At 41.9% G+C, this 18033-nt stretch overlaps 2 protein-coding genes across 5 annotated transcripts in view; one reads left to right on the top strand and one right to left on the bottom strand.

Moving 5' to 3' along the window:
• Positions 1 to 14463, bottom strand: part of csde1 (cold shock domain containing E1, RNA-binding) — a 20041-nt gene extending 5578 nt beyond the window's left edge. For 2 of the 4 annotated variants that reach the window (XM_019863000.1, XM_019863001.1), the window contains exons 1-15: positions 14357 to 14463; positions 8688 to 9373; positions 7246 to 7521; positions 6037 to 6219; positions 4440 to 4638; positions 4190 to 4356; positions 3088 to 3174; positions 2114 to 2211; positions 1947 to 2028; positions 1387 to 1515; positions 1164 to 1289; positions 841 to 1056; positions 569 to 709; positions 330 to 494; positions 175 to 186 (exon numbers count right to left, since the gene is read on the bottom strand). In XM_019863000.1, coding sequence (XP_019718559.1) covers positions 175 to 186; positions 330 to 494; positions 569 to 709; positions 841 to 1056; positions 1164 to 1289; positions 1387 to 1515; positions 1947 to 2028; positions 2114 to 2211; positions 3088 to 3174; positions 4190 to 4356; positions 4440 to 4638; positions 6037 to 6219; positions 7246 to 7371 — 1731 coding nt within the window. In that variant the 5' untranslated portion in view covers positions 7372 to 7521; positions 8688 to 9373; positions 14357 to 14463. The remainder of the gene's footprint in view (positions 1 to 174; positions 187 to 329; positions 495 to 568; positions 710 to 840; positions 1057 to 1163; positions 1290 to 1386; positions 1516 to 1946; positions 2029 to 2113; positions 2212 to 3087; positions 3175 to 4189; positions 4357 to 4439; positions 4639 to 6036; positions 6220 to 7245; positions 7522 to 8687; positions 9374 to 14356) is intronic. The other 2 variants (XM_019863002.1, XM_019863003.1) reach the window with 2 other exon arrangements.
• A 344-nt stretch (positions 14464 to 14807) lies between these two features.
• Positions 14808 to 18026, top strand: sike1 (suppressor of IKBKE 1). The gene is made up of 5 exons (XM_019863004.1): positions 14808 to 15269; positions 15985 to 16090; positions 16166 to 16308; positions 16438 to 16551; positions 17581 to 18026. Exons 1-5 carry the CDS (start codon positions 15111 to 15113, stop codon positions 17713 to 17715), a joined length of 657 nt encoding a protein of 218 aa, XP_019718563.1. The 5' UTR covers positions 14808 to 15110; the 3' UTR covers positions 17716 to 18026.
• The last annotated feature ends 7 nt before the right edge of the window (positions 18027 to 18033 follow it).

Genomic DNA, 18033 nt, shown 5'->3' with positions numbered 1-18033 from the left:
ATATATATATATATATATATATATATATTAAGATTGAATATTTTTTGTTTCTGACAAACTTATGCTCCACACACTTAACAAAAAAGTTAGTCTGGAGCCCTGCTAAAAATGTTCAGCTTGCGTTGTTGTGTCAGATAATTGATTTTTGCTGCATGCAGCACTCCTGAGTCCTACCTTGTCTTTTTTCTAACCACAAGAGGAGGGAAGAGAAGTGGTCATTGAAAAAGAAAGGAAAAAAAAGGTAAAAAGAACATGAACCACAAGCAACCCTTTTTTTAAATGCAACACTGCTAAATTGCCATTATCTGTTCAAATTAATGACACGGTACCTTCTCTTTGACCTTGCTTGGACTGGCATTTTTCGCAGTGGCTGACACAACATCCTTCTGCACCACGCCCACAAAGCGCTGCTCAGACTGTGTATGAAAGGACACCGTGCCCTTAGGCAGCTTCTTGATGCGCACGGCATGGTTCCTCTGAGCAGAGAGCATATCCTAGCAAAGACAAGATACGATCATGAGATTGAGTTACATTTGGTCAACAGCGTTATGGGGAAAATGTAACGTACAGGCACGACAGTAAACTCCACTTCATCAGAGATGTGCAGTTGGCTCTCTTCCAGGACTTCACTGAAGTGGAAGAACATCCGAGCGTCGCGATCTACACACTTAATGAAGCCAAAGCCGTCACGTATAGCAGCTATCACCCCCTGAAATAAGAATCAACGTTAGTCTGGATAACGTGTCTTCCACAAGAACCTACTAATTTGCATCTCTTAAGTGTGATTTCCCTCAAGGACCGTGTCGCCACAACACCCCGCCAACGTTTTGTCTTGCTCACCATTTCACGAGTCTCTTTAGTAATATCAAAGGAGTCTGAGAGAATGTCAATGTTGGTCGCCCTCTCCAGCTTGTCTCTGCGGTCGGTGGAGATGTTGAATTGCACATGGTCGCCCTCCAAAAGAGTCACCTTTGACTTTGTGTCCTTTTCACCAAACGGCATTTCTTTGTCACTGAATCCAATTCGAGCACTGATACGGCCTGGGAGAGGGTCATTCTGTGCCAGCAAAAGAAAGAGAGACCAATGATAAAATGTGTGTTCTACTCAAGTTATTTTCTAAAACGACTACTCTCGAAACAACTTTTGAGATGTGATCGACTTGCCTGGTTTTTAGTGGGAACCTTAGGGATGACCTTGGTGACTGTTCCTTCAAACTGTTCAATGCTGATATCCTCAAAGATTACAGTTCCTTGAGGGAGAAGTTTGACTTCTGTGGCAACCTCCTTACCCTATGATCACAGGAACACATGGTTCAAGAGGTCAAGCGAGATTCATGGGAAAAACATGGGGAGTCAAAGTCATGTAAAAAAGCTGGAAAATCCTTACATTTCTGTCTTTGATTGTGAACTCAACATCATCTCCCGCCTGCAGGGCCTCAAGATCGCCCTTAAACTCACTGTAGTGAAAAAAGATCTCCTTTACCACATCAGCCCTCTCGATGAAACCAAAAGCTTCCTAGAAAGACAACGGGTGGTTAAATAAGGCAAAAGATGCATGTCTAAAATTTGCATAATTGCAAAAACTTGATAAATCACAGTCGGCATGTATTACGCCTATAGGATGTGTCTAATAAGTGTCCAAAGTGTAAAAAGAAAACCAATTGTTCACTTATATTGTCATGTTATTGTTTAATAAAACCCTTGCTTCAGCTACTTGACTTAACATGCTGCCCAAAAAAATGGTCCTCAAAATCGGAAAGTTACTCATCAAACGAGGTCACAGATTAGCAAAACTTCTCAAAGAAAAAAGTAATTTTGAGCCTTGCACATTATGAAACCACCAGAGTCTAGGCTTAAATGACCTACAATTATTGCTCGACCATTCGAGTCGAGTGTTTGGTATTCGGGTCATGGGACGGGTCAAACAATGTTATCAGTGACGATTACCTTTGTAGCGCACACCACACCCTGGCACCTCATTTGCTTTTTCTTCACAAGTTGAATATTACGAGCGCTGACCGCACCGGTACTGAAAAAAAGGAGATGGATAGAGTTCATGCAATCTTATTGGAAAAAGGAAACACGAATGACAAAGACAGAGAGCGAGAACTCACTGCTTGTTAGTCTCCATATAAAAGCTGACTTTGTCACCAGTGTCCAGGTGAGTATTGCCCTCCACATCATCAGTAGTGTAGGTAAGGTAGAACACTTCCTGTGGAAATCAAACCCACTGTCAAGCTTGGATATAAGGGATGGAATGCGGCCTGCTTAAATTAACCACATGTACGAAATCAGGAAATTGCACTCCAGATGAAGACTGTGATCATGCTGTTTGCACATAAAGAATTTTGCATTTGAGTTTCTCTGGGGCGGCGCACGGGAGGGACTGCATGGGTGGAGTGAGGTGAGGCTCCGCAGGAACAACGAGAGCAGAGGGCACGAGCTTCTGGCTCGGCACTCGTTACAGTGGAAACACAAGAGCAGACTAAAAACATTTGCTGGGACGGATGGAGGGCTAGCTTGCAACGGCGGGATTATAAAACAGTAGTGAGATATGCGTCATAGTAAGAATGGACACGAGTTATCAGAGCTTGCCTTTTACATCGAGCGCATAGTGCCAAAACATGGACCTGTGCTTATGTCCCACGATATATGTCCGGCAGAAAAGGGCACTTAAGCAAGTTGGTCAACAGTGACAGCCGTTTCGCTCCATCTCACTATTGAATCATTGTCTAAGAACAAATGGTGTGGCCACATAGGACAAGTTACACAACAATATGTAGCAAACCCAAACAAAAAAAAAAAAACAAAATCGGAAACGCCAGGCATTCTGTCATGGCCCTGAAGCATCCCAGACAACCAATCGTTTATGTTATACTATTGGCGTACGGCGCCTCAAGTCAACACAAAATCGGCCATGACAGTGGAAATGCTTGCGACGCGCCTGTCAGGTTAAATTTGGGCTACATTTGTGTAGTCTGAGCTCGGCCGAACAGAAAGCAGTCAAAACATGAAACAAAATTATGCCTGTTGTATATTGCCATGAAATTGGAGAAATGGATAATTCGGAAATGTCTTGACACATTACCCCATTCCGCTCATAACAGACACTTCCAGTGGGCACCTGGCCGGGAGCAGATTTCCCATCTAAAGTTCCAGGAATTGAGGAGACAACCTATACAAAACAAGGTCGTTATTTAACAAACATTTTTGCCAAACTTAAAAACGTGATTCTAAAATTAAGCTGAAAACATGAACACACACACACACACGCACACGCACCCAAACCAAAGTTGACTGCCACTTACCATGACAATGAACACAAGCGCTCACCATTCGTGACACACTGGCCAAAGTGGAGCTGGGGATTCAAATGCCTTGCTCAAGGGTACAGCTGTGATTGTGGGGTGTTAAAAGATGATGTGTGGACTACTCTACAACTATTGATTTGTCTTTGAGATGGTAATCAATCTCATGCAGGCACAAAATATCCATTTTGGAATTGCTATCCATTAGTCTGCATTGAGCATGACACAACTCAGAGTAATGTATAGGGTCCTCTTGAATGTTGACATGTTCGTTTGATTGATGGAAATCAACTCCATTTGGAAGACTCAATTGAGATATACTCAATGAGGGCATTGACCCCCCAATTACAGACCATTTGAGCATGACTATTCATCTTCCAGACATCCCAAAGCCCAAGAAAACATACAGTCTGAAGGACAACACGCTAATGCAACATTCGGCTCAATTGATGTAACAAAATACAGTCGCTGTATGAAAATTCCTGCCTTTAAAACATTAATAAAGCTCAATTTTGATTGCTAGAGCAGAATGATATTTTTTGCTCCTTGTTGCATTTTTCAATGGTGACTACCCCTTACGGCATTATACTGAAAATTGTTTTCAATATTTGGAGTCATAGACTCAAATAATAAAGTCTTAGTATTTATTCGTTCATAAATACTTTTAACAGCAGAATTTTTAATACAGCTTATGCATTGTGGCTCTCAATGTACAATTGGTGGTGCTATGGCAGCTCGGTCTGTGTCTCTTTTGGTTTTTGTGTCTTTTCATACTGGATTGTATGGCGAGCTCATTCATACGCTTGAAAAACGTCAACACAACTTAAGCATTTTAAGGCGACAGACAAGGACGGAACCAAATATAAAACGGTGTTCCTTAACTGGATGAATATAACCATGCAGCACAGTAAAGGGATAGGCGTGCAAGTCTGGCCCCACCTGGCCTGAAATGCGCTCCTCTGGCAGCACCTCTGGCTTAATCTTTAGCAGCTTCACTGCTATGGGCTTGCCAGTGCGCCTGTCAGAGGACACTTCAAACTCAACATCATCTGCGAAGAGAACAGCAGAGGAAAAATAACTTAGTGTCGGCAGAAGTAAGCACACAAGTTTCGGTGGGTCCAATATTCCTCACCTCCTATTTTGAGGTCCTCCAGGTTGCCACAGTATTGAGAACAGTGGAAAAAAAGACGAGCCTGACGTTCAGAGCACTGGATGAAGCCATAGGAATTCAGAAGCTTCTCTATCACCCCCATCTCTCTAATGCCAGGGCCTGTACCATTAGCATATGCAGTGTGCCCATTGTTATGGAGCATTCCTGGGTCAAAACTCATCTGGGGAAGAGGAAAGAATTTGGAGTTAACATCGCAGACAATCCGAAATGAAAAACAAGTGTTCAGGTGTTCCGTGCTAACGTTAAGACAAAAAAATAAAAACAAAGATTTGCAAAAACATGCATACAACACACGTAAAAAAGTGGGAAGGGGGGGAAAAAAAATGACTCAATAAGTTTCTCTGTCCAACAGCAAACATTACACTGATAGCTTAATTTCAAAACAATTCAACCCATACGTAAGTAGAACGGTGTTGCACGAATGATCTAAGTTGCATGCACTAAAATGTTTCAATTTGTAGTTTGAAAGTCATTAGTACAGTAATAAGTGCTATACAGTTCCAATTTCCAGTAAAACAAAACCTGCTCTGCTCCCTCTACTGTCAGACATCCTGTATGGGTCGACTTTGGTCCAGATCTAAACACAGACGCGTTTTGATAGACCCAGACCTATTTTATGGTTAGTTTAACAAAAACCTGTCATTTAACTCGAGCAAGTTGAAGTAATGCATTTGTCTTTCCACTGGAATCACACAGAAAGCCTTTGTGTGAATTTATGCCCAAGAAAAAGCTACACTGATTGGATGTATAGATGGTTTTAAGAGGACCCCAGGAAGCCGAGCAGTGCGCAAAGGCACAGCTAAAAGGGAACCCTAATAAACAACTACATCTGTCTCTCTCTCAATGTGTCTGTCTTTCTCCCTTTCTAGTCTGGAACCCAGACATGGGCAAATTAGGGCACAGTGGGCCGCATCCGGTAAAAATGACAGCAGGAGTTCTAAACTTGGCATGATTACTTCCTGCAAGGTGGAGGGAAGAGGGCCAAAAGGACTTGGCCTGACAATACTGGCCGCAAAGGCTCAGTTAGTCATTTAACGGTAATGAGCGAGAAGTGTGGTCCTTGACTTGCTGTGTGCGTTTTAACTACCCTGAGAACATTTCTGTTGTGATTTGCTACAGAAATAAAATTGACTTGGATTAAACAGATAAATTAGGAAATACAAGTTCTAGAAATATTTTAACAGTACGTCCAGTTAAATGTGAAAATCATCAGTAACATTTGTTGGAAGACGAAAGAATGTTCATATTTGTCAGTTATTTGACGGCCTTGAAATATTTGGAATTGAATTCCAATGCACGGTATACATCTTGATGTTCAACCTTGCCTTTAAGATATGTTCTTGCAGTGAACCGCTCTTGCTGGAGAAACACTGAACTAAGTTGTGGCTCACTAAGAAAACCCAGAAAGGGGGGGGGGGGGGGCGGAAAGCCAACCCACACACCTTGGTTAAACATAGTTTTACAACACCACACTCAGTTCATGCTGTTAAGGCACATGATACATTATGATGTTATAGAACTATAAAAATCCTTTGGGACACCCAGCATGCCCTCTTACTGATCTCTGATACAAGGGAGTCCGCTTGTGTTTTTTACTTCCTGACAGGTGGTGGCAAGAGACTGACGAGGAGCGGGGAATAGACATGGGAGCGGTAGAGGTGGATGCGCCGGTGCTGCGAGCCACCGGGGGCTCAGAAGTACCCCTTCCCACTTTTGACATTTTGGCTTGCGCTTGGCTATGCTGTTGGAGAGGAGCATTTTTACTACCTTGATGCAGACAGTAGAGATTGTTGTGCACACTGAAACAAACGGTGTGCGGAATTTACTCGCTGTTATTTTTTTTCAGTGGCTGCACAAATCACCTAGATTCAGATGATTTTACTACGTTCAACCACTTAACGAAATAAAATGCAGTTTTCAGTGTACTGTAGTACCAAAAGGTACTCAAAATATCAATCTTTGCCAAAATACTGCGGAATTTTCCTTCTACACACAGCTATTACACATCATTGTCACATAATAGCTCAGCATCAATTGCAAAAGGTTATAAGGAAAACCTTTCACCCCGCCCCCCTTCATCACTCTGAATGATTTTCCCCGACAACGGAAGAATAAGAAAAACTAAAATCAACTTAAAGCAGTGCAGATCAAACATTTCTATGGCAGCATCCTAAAGGTTACTGGAAGAGTCAAATTATTACACTATAGAGGGAATATCAAATGAAAAGACAAAGAGCAGTGCGTCTACAGTGGAGAGTGGTGATGAGTGATGGGTTATGGGGAGAGGAGGGGGTCCAAGATCAGCCTCTTTTATTGGCCCAGTAATGAATAACTTAGTCCAAAGAGTGGAAAGGTTCTCATTTTGATTGTCCATTAAAAACAAAAATCGATCTTCGGCGGCCATCGGCCAGTTATCTCCTTTTCTTGGCCTCTGTTTGTGGGCAGTGCTTTGCATGTGTCTGGGTGAAATTGGGGAACCTGTATTGATTTGTTTAGGGGTGGAGGGGGGCTGATATGTAGGAGGCCAGAACAGGAGACGTGAAAAGTTTGATACTCTTCTTGGAACAGCCACCCTGGAACAATACTCCCGAGCAGAGGCTAGTCTCTGGAGCCCAGAGGTGATGGAAGGTTGTAGTGCCATTCACAGCAAAGAGATAGACGCGGGGGGCCAAGGCAGGCTGATGGGCGTTCAATGGGAAGGGTGGATGAGCATTCGATGGAAGGGCAGTGGGGCTTTTTAGAAAAGAGGTGGCAATGTGGAACTTACAGATCGGCCATATGGCGACAGGCTGAGTCCGACAGGGGATGTGCTGCTCAGGTCAGCGCTAACGAACGTGGTGGGTGGCGACGCAGGCATGGTAAATTCAACAAAGCCTTTCCAGGGGCTGCCCATATTTTCCCATAAACTCGAACCACACTTGCTTGAACACTTTTGCTGATTTTGATAAGTATCTTTTAAGTGACTGTTTTTTTTCTTTTTTGCTTGATGGTAAATGATTACCGTAGCTCTAATGAAACCACCCAATGATACACCGCTGGATGTCTGCAGGGGCGAAGAGAGGAACAAACAAGATGGGTGAGGCAAATAGGTCAGCCAGCCACAATTTCACAAAGCGGGAAAGGGGGTTCGGGCTCTTCCCTGATGGGGAAGTGTACAGAATGTCGAAAACTAATACTTAGAACATATCTTGAATCAACCGCGTTTTGTATCAAAGGTAATCAACCACAGCAAAATGTAAAACAGAATTTACTCGTTCTTTTGTTCAACTTTTGGATCATTTAAGTATCATTAACATTTTGAAGATTGACATGTTTTGTTTCTTCAAAAGATTACATAAAACGAGTGCGCATCAAACACGATGAAATTGTGACAATTTAGGTGAATGAATGAGGGTGGTTCAAGGGAGAACCCATTCAATAAATTCCAAGTATGGCACAAATAATGTTTCTTTTTGCTAACTGGGAGTTTCTCAATGTACTACTTTGAAGTGGGAGCCCAACAGCCCCAAGCCAAGGTGAATTGCTCCGTATGGTAGCGAGCCAAGAACGTAGTGTAAAAGCAGGTTCCACAAACGTGTTCTTCAGCCTTGGCGAAGGTCTCATTCCACCAAATTTCTATGCTGATATGCTGCGGAAAATTCATTGAACACTGAGGAGAGCAAGTTAGGGGGCTAGAGCAATTGAGGGGTGTTCCAAGTGTTGCTCAAGGAGACTTCTGTGAGAAATGCATTTGAATTATTTTTAAATACCCAAACTTAACAGTTTGGTTGTGTATGCGGGACTTTTTGGAGGATTTCCCATTTGGGCTGCAGTAACATTCTTGACCAAATGGGTTACAATCAGAAACAAAACACTTATGCCTTTTACTTGGCATTTCTTACCAAGCTGAACCCACAATAGCAAATCAGTACTTATGCATTTAGAACAATAAATGCCACCGCTTCAAATGCAGAAACTTTGGGACATATTCCTGCCCTCTTTGATATACCTGCAAAATTTGGCTACACTGACCAAACACTGGTTGTTTACCTTTGAAAATGTCTCTAATGGATGAGTTACACGACTGAAACACAACCACCATTTTTGCTAAGTGGTTTAACAAACTTCAACTTTTCGGAAAAATCACAGAAAACTTGAAAAGGGGGGGGGAAACATTTGATGCATAGCGAAACACTGGTTAACATGTGCTGAGAATACATGAAGACCCACCTTTATCAGTTGTCTTGAAAAGGTACTTGGCAGGTTCTTGATGACTAATACGTTGTTGCAGATCTCTTCATACACGGTCCAACACACACACGCACGCGCGCACACTTGTTACAGGCTTGTGGCACAAGTTGTAGATGCTTGCAGCAAGCAAAAGCAGGAAGAAATGTAGCGAAGGTAGAAAAACACCGCTTGGAAAAATAATCCTGGATGAAAAACGGTGGGTGAACAGAGGGGGGTTGAAGTGTGGGGAGTTATGAGGAAAAAATAAAATAAACTAGCAGACAGCAGCTCACTCCACACCCCGGTGTCGAGTCGGTGGTGTGATGAGGATGAGGAGAGCTAGGAGCAGCGTTGGGACGTGTGCTTTGTCAAAGCTGTTGAGTAGGCACAAACTTCTGGTTTCAGATCAGTTGTCTTCTCACAATAGGTTGGGGCGTAGGATTGCTTCTCTTCGGCTTTTGTAGACTGGCCTGATGTTGGTCTTTGGTCAAGTCAGGATTTGGTTACACTTTGTTGTTTTCAACCCTTGAAATGATCATGGAGCCAACATATCTTGGGAGTCTCGGGAGTTGCAACGTTGCTTATTTTGTTTTTGGAAATTTCTCTTCGGTTTCTTTCTTGTGATCTGAACTTTGAAGCAGTTGCGGATGGTACAAAAAAAAAATTCAGTCCCGTTTCAGTTCATACTGTTGGGATAGAAACACAGTGATAGGGACAAGCCGTTATTTTTTTTTTTTTTCAAACAAGAAAATATACATCAAACGTTTAGGTTCAAAACACAGCAAAATACAGTGGTGGTGTCCCTAGATTTCAAATGCCCCTCGGAAAAAGGCTATTACGCATCCCAAGTTAACTATATGTCATGTTTATGATGTATACTATCAATATATGATTTAGTTCCATGCTATCACTGCCCGGTGTTGATGCGTGTGGAGTTGCGTGCAATGAACATGTAGGTTGTATCGTGCGACTTGAACTGGATGTGTAAATAGACCCTCCACCCCCTCAAAAAAAAAAAGATAAGGCTGAAGATAATTGCATTTGCAATATAATTGCAATTTGCCACTCACAAAGACTGTGGGTCAAATCATTGGGAGCAGGTTCAGAGCAGGCATAGATGGCAACACTCTTATTAAAGCCCGGCGCGCGAGGTATGCATAATTTTTGGTGAGTTTTTCATCTCACAAGACCTTGAGGCGAGTAGCTAACATGTTTTGACTTTTTCGCCTTGCAGCGTTAAAATGAATAAATGAATGAAAATCTGAGTGTGCACTGTGTATGTATGTATAGGCTGAAGCATGTGGCTGTAAGGGCAACAAACCTTTCACATGCAAGCCAGCACAGCTTCCTGATGTGTGCTGCCCATATAAAATAAAAGGGTTGACTTCGATTCACGTGTCGGATGTTTGTGTGCTCACACACACAGACTCTATATTGTGTCCGCCATTTGACAAATTCAAGTCCCTGTTGGCGCTTATGGGTGGTTCTCAGAATGGATGGTCAAACGGTGACCCACTTCGAGAGTCATTATATTCTTTACAATCAATACGCAACTTTCATTGCTTGAAGAGATAAAACAAACAATTAGGCTGAAATTGGTGCTGTCGTTTGGGTGTGAATGTCTTTCGAGTGGTGAAAAAATAGCTTTCGTGCCCATTTGCTCTTTGTGACATGCCAACACACCCATGTAATTAATGGCCCTTTATACGCTTAAATGAATTTCAAAAACAGCAAGAACCCGGCAGAAGGTCAATGCAACGCAATACTGCTTAATCAAGTCCCACACTACCGAATGTGATGTGAATATGAGGCTTGGTAAAGCGCTTCGAGCAACATCAAATCCTTTCAGTGCACTCCGTTCATTAAGTGAGGTTATTTTATTAAGATTAAGCCATTTTAAAATCAAAAGACCATATATGGTTTATTATAATAAAGACAAATGAACTTGTTTGATAGAAAAGGACCTTGAAAAAATGACTTCACATTAAATTGCATTAACAATTTTTCGTGTGTGTGTGTGTGTGTGTGTGTGTGGGGGGGGGGGGGGTCACAATTAGATTTTCCCAAATTAATCAGCTCTAATCTGATTATGACGTACAACCATCCTCTTGGAACTGTAGTGCAAATCTACTCTTGAGGGTCCCACTGTTGACCAAAGAAAGACTCCTCATAGGAGTGCATTAAACTACAGTATGTATTCTGTGTCACACGCAAAGGGGGTTGTGTCGCAAAGTGTTTTGGTGGGGGGACTACGCGCGGGTCCAAAAATAGGTTCTCCTCAGATGCATGTGACTGCAGTTGACTAGATAGAGTACAGCAAGAAAGGCGGGAGCAACAAGTGCTCGTGCATACCTTCAGATCAGGTCGTGATATTTATGGCTACATTGCCCTAATGTGATCTTGCGCAACAGTTCTCAACACAACCACGTTTTGCGTACCCAGGAGTGCATGTTCAGTCAAAGAGTACATCGGGGCCCACTGAATAGGAGATGGAATCCATCAATGGGTTAGACATGAGACTATGACCTAAATATTGTATTGAGCTTTAAAAAACAGGCTGAGAGGCAAGGCCGAAGATATAGCTCATTTTTCTTTTTCAATTAAATGTGTGGGGCAGTATAGTTCATTGCTAGTACATATATGCATGTTGTGATAGGGAGATTGTCAAGCATCATGAAAAGCTTCAACGTGGACTCTTTCAAATTCAGTGAGCTTTAACGTTTTGGATCCGCCACAAATTTTTCAGTTCAGGTATGAAACTATAACATGACATCTACATCAAATAAATAAAGTGCTTTACTTTTCCTCAAACAGTACATTTTAAAATGAATAAATTATAATTATCCATTAAAATTGCAAAAGAACTGAATGAAGCCCATCGGAGCTAACTTTCGGCAAAAGGGGGACTACCACCTGGACTGGTTGTCAATGCGTTTATTAAGACAGACAATCTTTCACACAGTAACCGAGGAAATGAACCCATAAGCTGTGTTCACCCTGCAGGTCAATTGCATTTTTTTGCCCGTATATGTGACATGTAATTTTTTTTCTTGCAATTTGAAAAGTACAATTCTATTTTTTTCCCCCTGATCTGATCCGGCCGTCTTTTGTATGTGGATATAAATTAGATATGACTCCGATGCGACTGCATTATGGATGCTCAGCTCATGCTCATTCTGACCTTTACTTCATTAAAAGCCAAATAAATAACTGTAAAAAGTTTATTCGGTTCGATTAAAATGATACATCGACACATAACGATAAACCTTGCCTGGGAAAAAAAATTAGCACAAAACAACATCTGCTGCTCATTTGAGAACAATGCCCTTTTTTATGTACCGTACACCCTTGATTATTTGATTACCAGTTATGGCAGACAACTCCCATCGTACTAACTTGCTCTCTCGTCTTGAGGCCTATGTTCGGCAAAGTCAATGCTATTTTCGCAAAATTAGGCTAAGAGCTGTCAACTATTTTGTATCATTTTAAGTGAAGCGCTGTCTGTTTTATTTCTACTTGCACACCGTTTGGCACTGAGATATGTTCGAATTGTGGATGGATCACGTTGAGTTCATGATGGCCACTTAGTTATTATTTTGTGTCTTGGCCGCTACAGCCAATATTTCTCTATACGCTGTCAACTTCATCTCAGCACACTTAGAGAGATTAAGAATCTACTAACATAGCTGATATTAACCAGTTACAAAATACAAAGAAAACGAGTGAAAACAAACACGTTTCATTCTACTAGTCTTTCGGTGTCAAGCTTCGCTTATTCTCCGGATGTCAACCTGAAACATGGAAGACAAACAAATACCGGTCATGTTATGGAAAACTATTTGCACTTTGTTGCATTTCTGTTTGATGGCGTGATATTTTTCTCGTGTAAAATATGTGCCTTGGTTTAATACACATTGGGGAACACTGAGGAAGAGTGTTAGAAATGTTTTAAAGTGGTTGACTTTTTAAACTTGCACGACAAATCAGAATGATAATCTTAATTTTGTCACACATCATTGTCCTTGTAAAAGTTGCAGAACCTTTTGAACTACAATATTTAGTGAAGGCAATGTATTACTATACACTACATATACTGTGCCCTCCATGATTATTGGCACCCATGGTTCAGATGTGTTAAAAGCTTTAAATTTCATTTTAATTGCAGAAGCATACTCTCGTGCTGAAAGTTGGTTCACCAGACACAATCAAGCTCCTGCCATGGACATCTCAGTCCCAAGACCTCAACCCCATTGAGAACGTGTGGCGTGAGCTAAAGAGGAGAGTGCAGAGGAGAGGACCAAAGTCACAGGATGTTTTAGATAGCGCAAAGAGGAATGGTTGAAGATCCTTCTTTCTTTTTCCTCCCATTATCGAGATTAGGTTCTGTTTTGGTGATTGTACAAAATACTAATATCAGGGGTGCTAATAATTGTGAAATATGATTTGTTGTTGTTTCACTGAATAAATATACCATTAATTCTAATGGGGTCAAGTGGGAAATGGTTCTAAAAAGGCTGCAATTTCAAACCACTCAGTGGGCCGATGCTCGCTCCAGAACAACAAGCCCTCTGACAGGAATCGCCATGTGACTTCCCAGCAGTCGCCATGCTCAGCTGGACCTGCCAGAGGCCTGAGCAAACACGTTGCAACACAATGCAGCCGTCCAAGGCGCGAGAGCATTTCCAGAAGGACACGTGTGTCATGAAGCAAGCAAAGGTAGTTTGCTGTCAGTCGTTCCGTTTGGCTCGGCGTGAATGCCTGTCGCTTTAACAAAAGAAAAAAACTGCGTTCTCTCAATGACCTTGTCTGAACAAACGGAACCAGGTAGATTAGCACTAAGCTAACTATTTGGTGCTTATGTCCAGGGCGTTACCGATCGATTAACGCAGCAATGGGACAGCCAGTCTCCCCAAATAAGTTAGCTACGGGATATGTTTGTTTACTGCATTCAAAGTATTACATTGACGCACAGGAAATTCAACACTACCGTACAATTAAAAAGGTACGAAACACGCTCAAGGGAAAACACTCCGAGTGATTCGTTGCTAATATTTTAAGTTCAATTTCTGTATAAAGATCAACTTCAGGGGAGATCACCCAATTGTACACCATCCGTACCGCACTGGATGAGTTTCATTTTAAGAGCGAGTTTCTAAAATATAGTTTTCTAATCGTAGCCAAACGTGGACTTTTAATGATTCCTGTAGACTCCGGTTAACGGGCACCGTTAAAAAATAGCCGCACGAGGACCGGACAACAAAGAAGCCGAATGATGAATTTAAGATCGGGCTTATCTATCTTTGCTGCCATTCTAACTGTCACCGACACGGAATCGAAATCAAACTTTTACACAATAGTCGTGTCAACACTGCATTGTGATATCTAGATATAATCGCGAGAATGTTTTACAAGCGGAATCTGGTTAGGCCGTGCCCGGTGCTAGTGGCTAAAGCTAGCTTGCGATGCTAACCTGGTGGGTCCTTGTGTGGGGTGATTTATGCTGAGAGGAAAACGTCTGCTCCCACCAAGGCCCCAAAAAGCACGGCGAAGCGAGGGCGAAGGAGTTCAATTTCAAACTCGCCCTCGCTACAAATTGTATCCACCCGCTAGACATATTCATACACGTGTTTGAATATACTAAGGAACTGTAAATGATTATAAAAACTCACCCCAACAGCTTTCAGCACTGTCACCAGCGCCGCTAGAAGCAGCACGGCACATTACGTAGTGAGTCTGACGGCTGCTATCGCGATATTTGCCAAACGCTCGAGAGCCAAAGAGTATACAGGAGGAAGAGAGGGGCTTCTACCCGACATGTTGTTGTTGTTTGTTCACCCACGACTTTAATACAGTATACTGTAGTGTCCGAGAGCAATTCTAAAGACTTTTGTTTTTTTTTTTAATTAACTTTAATGCGTTTTAATCAGTTGGCCCACTCTCAATACGACTTATTTTGTAAGGTGATTTTATTTGAAATGTGTTAACTCCGTTGAATAATTTGTCACCGTTGATTTGTTTTCTGGAGTTTAATGCCCCGATGTTTGCCACCGAGGATACCGCACAGTACGCTATCAAAAATAAAGGAAAAAAAAAAAACGGAAAAAAAAACGTAATTGCGGAAGTGACGTCATCATAGCGCTGCGGGTAGAGATACGAGTTCGACTGCAAAACACACACTGCATAATACGTGTTTATCGGACAACCGAAATTGCGAGGTTTATATTCCATCGGCTATTTTTTATGGTTATAATGTTAGTAGATATGTAACAGATAAACGCGTACCCGCAACAGACTCGGAGCTCTCTTTAGTGCACCAAGACAACAACGCTAGCGTCGTCTTTAACACTACGAGGTTTTAGCCAACGGGAAGTGGGCTGTGTGAGTAGTTTGTCAGCGTTACATTTACGGTCTACCTTCAGGCAGATGGCCTGCACTTTGGAGAAAGTGTTGGGTGATGCGCGGACACTGCTGGAGAGGTTAAAGGAGCACGACACAGCCGCCGAGGGCCTGATCGAGCAGTCCGGGGCCCTCAATCAGAGGGTGCATAGCATGAAAGAAGTGGGAAATGCTCTTCCAGACAAGGTAAAGGATAAAACAAACCATTCCACACCTAACAACGTTAACTGCAACTATTCCCTTGTGTAGCTATACCGACAAGCCTTCAACGTCTGAATTATTTCCAATCACAGTAATATTCTGGATTTTGTTTGGGTTGGGTGAGAGAAGAGTTGTCTGACCATACGTGTCCTGCGATTGAATCCTGACCAGTGCAGGGTCTAGCTCATAGGTGTCAAACTGCGGTCCTGCAGGGCCGTCGTCCCGCATTTTTTTCAATCTTTTCCTGTTGCAACACACCTAATCCAAAATATCAGCTAATCAGCAAGCTCTTCAGAAGCCTGATGTCGATCCTGTTCATTTGAATAAGGTGTGTCACAACAGGGAGAGATGGAAAACATGCAGGACAGCCGTCCTCCAGAACCGCTCACCTTCCAGGACTGGACTAAGATCACCTCAGGCAAGAGCTAAATTCTAGCTCTTTGCTTGGGGTGAGCTTCTCTATCATCAAAATTGATGGATGGACCTAACTATGGCTACAAAGCAAAAATGCATGGAGTCTTCATGCTGTCAATGGGGCAGCCATTAGAAGCAACCTCTAAAACGCAAGGGATTGGATTTTCCAGCAAGTTTATGATTGTCAGTAGGTGTGCAAGGCTCAGCAGCCAAGTAATTTGTGTGTGTGTGTGTGTGTGTGTGTGTGTGTGGCTTTACATAATTCATTCAGTCTCTTTTTCTTCAGCATGCAGATGACACTTCGGAGATCCAGGAGATGATCAAGTACAAGCCTCATGTCCTTTTGACTCAGGAGAACACTCAAATCAAGGAACTCCAGCAGGAGAATAAAGGTTTGGAAACATAAATTCCCTCTGTTCTGTCTGTATTCCCAGTGTGATCCTTTGACATGCATTTAATGTCTGCAGAGCTCTGGTTGTCTCTTGAAGAGCATCAGTACACGTTAGAATTGATTATGGGCCGTTACCGTAAGCACATGCTCCAGATGATGATGGCTAAAGAGGAGGTGGACACCAAACCCGTCCTTACACTCCATGAGGACCACGCAAAAGTACAGTGGCTGTCTTTACAGTATTCACATATTGCTACAATCAAACGCAAAGAAAAATACAGTTGCAGCTTCATTTCATAATCCTCAAAATTCACTAGATTGATAAATATCGTATTGGCTTTTATCCAGGAAGTGCAGACCCAGGTGGAGCGAATATGCGAGATGGGCCAGGTGATGAGACGAGCCATGCAGGTGGATGATCAGCGCTATTGCTCCATTCGAGAGAAACTTGCCCAGCTGGAGGTGACTAGACTTATTTTGTCCCATTCACAGTGATAATGATGGAGAAGAAGAAAAAAAGATGCTAATAAATGTTAGTTCCATCCATGATCCGAACTGCTTTATCCTCATGAGGGGCGCAGGTGTGCTGGAGCCTATCCCAGTTGTCTGGCTAAATATAAAAAATAAATAGAGGAAGAAATCATTCTGCTGGATCTTTTGTCAATATTTATGTTGTGTGATGTGCTCTGTTTTCAAACATTGTCATGTTCAGAAATTTGAAAATGTAAAAGAGAAAATGTTTATACTAAACAATTTTGAACAACTGGTGCTTTAACACAAACGGAGCAGCGTCACATAAAAATTGAGCATACAACATACTGAATTTAAAAAAATATTTTTTACTAACACATAAGTGGTCAAATGTTTGAAATCTCCACGTGGTGAATGTTCGGCAAGTCTTAAAAATCTGCGTTACGGCTGGCGTTCTGAACCATGAGATACCAGGGGAAAACTGCCCTGCAGTTTGTACATGCGGTACTCAAATCTAACAGCAAGACATGGCAAAGAAGGAAAAAAAAAAATTCTCAAGAAATTAGTGTTTTGTAAATGTTAACCTGTGAACTGTTAAAATTGAAATTTGTTTTGTGTTCCAGAATTACAAACCATAATACCTTACCTGAAAGACATACATTATTACTTTTGTCATCTTGTTTCACTCCACATGACAAATGCAAGTTGTGGACTTGCCAAACTTAGATTAATATCAAATAGTGTTATGGTAAATGATTGACAAGATAAGGGACCTATATACCATTTTACGTGACAAACTATGACAAACTAAATTAAAATTGCAACACATAGATGTCGAGTCTAGACCTCCAAATTGGTTTTCCAAGGTTATATGACAGCACAATGACAAAAGAATGGTGATTCTGGTACTTTTTGTGACTTCTGACACAAAGTGCAGAAAAAATTATTATCGGACAGTGTTTTGGTTACCTGTTTTTGTTGTTGGTCACCATTTGTCCCTTGTCGCATTCTCTTGATCAGATTGAGAACAAGGAGCTGCGAGACCTGCTGGCCATCAGTAAGGACTCAATGGCAGCGGCGAGAGAGGAAAGCACCCAGCCAGCAACTGCAACACATCAAAACAAGCCCCAGCCGGAGTCCAGTGATTTAATGTGAAGTGCTTCATCTGGAACTTTTAGGGCCTTGGTCCATGTTATTGTGTTCATCATGTTAAACCATAACAATTTTGCTGTGGTGCAAGTTTGGATGATAATTGTTGATTTTTCATAATTAGGTGCATGGTCAAATTGATGTAAATTCAGTGAATAATTTTGAAAAGAACAATTGTACAGTATGAGCAAAGGGGAATTTTGTTGTTTTAGGCCAAAGATATATTTAATGTATAAACACGTTTGTTTCTACCTCTTTGCTTTTCATTCGCTTGCTCATCATAACCCATGTAATACATTTTACTTGAAGCAGCCAAATGTATAT

Source organism: Hippocampus comes, unplaced genomic scaffold (genome assembly GCF_001891065.2).
Source record: "Hippocampus comes isolate QL1 unplaced genomic scaffold, H_comes_QL1_v1.1 scaffold1, whole genome shotgun sequence".
Classification (NCBI taxonomy): Eukaryota; Metazoa; Chordata; class Actinopteri; order Syngnathiformes; family Syngnathidae; genus Hippocampus; species Hippocampus comes.
This window is presented reverse-complemented; position numbering and strand designations above follow the sequence as displayed.

Excerpts from the sequence above, each read along its gene's own strand:
- sike1 (XM_019863004.1), top strand. The coding sequence starts at position 15,111 with ATGGCCTGCACTTTGGAGAAAGTGTTGGGTGATGCGCGGACACTGCTG. Across the intron at positions 16,309-16,437 it reads TCCATGAGGACCACGCAAAA|GAAGTGCAGACCCAGGTGGA; the intron begins GTACAGTGGCTG and ends GCTTTTATCCAG. Across the intron at positions 16,552-17,580 it reads AGAAACTTGCCCAGCTGGAG|ATTGAGAACAAGGAGCTGCG; the intron begins GTGACTAGACTT and ends TCTCTTGATCAG.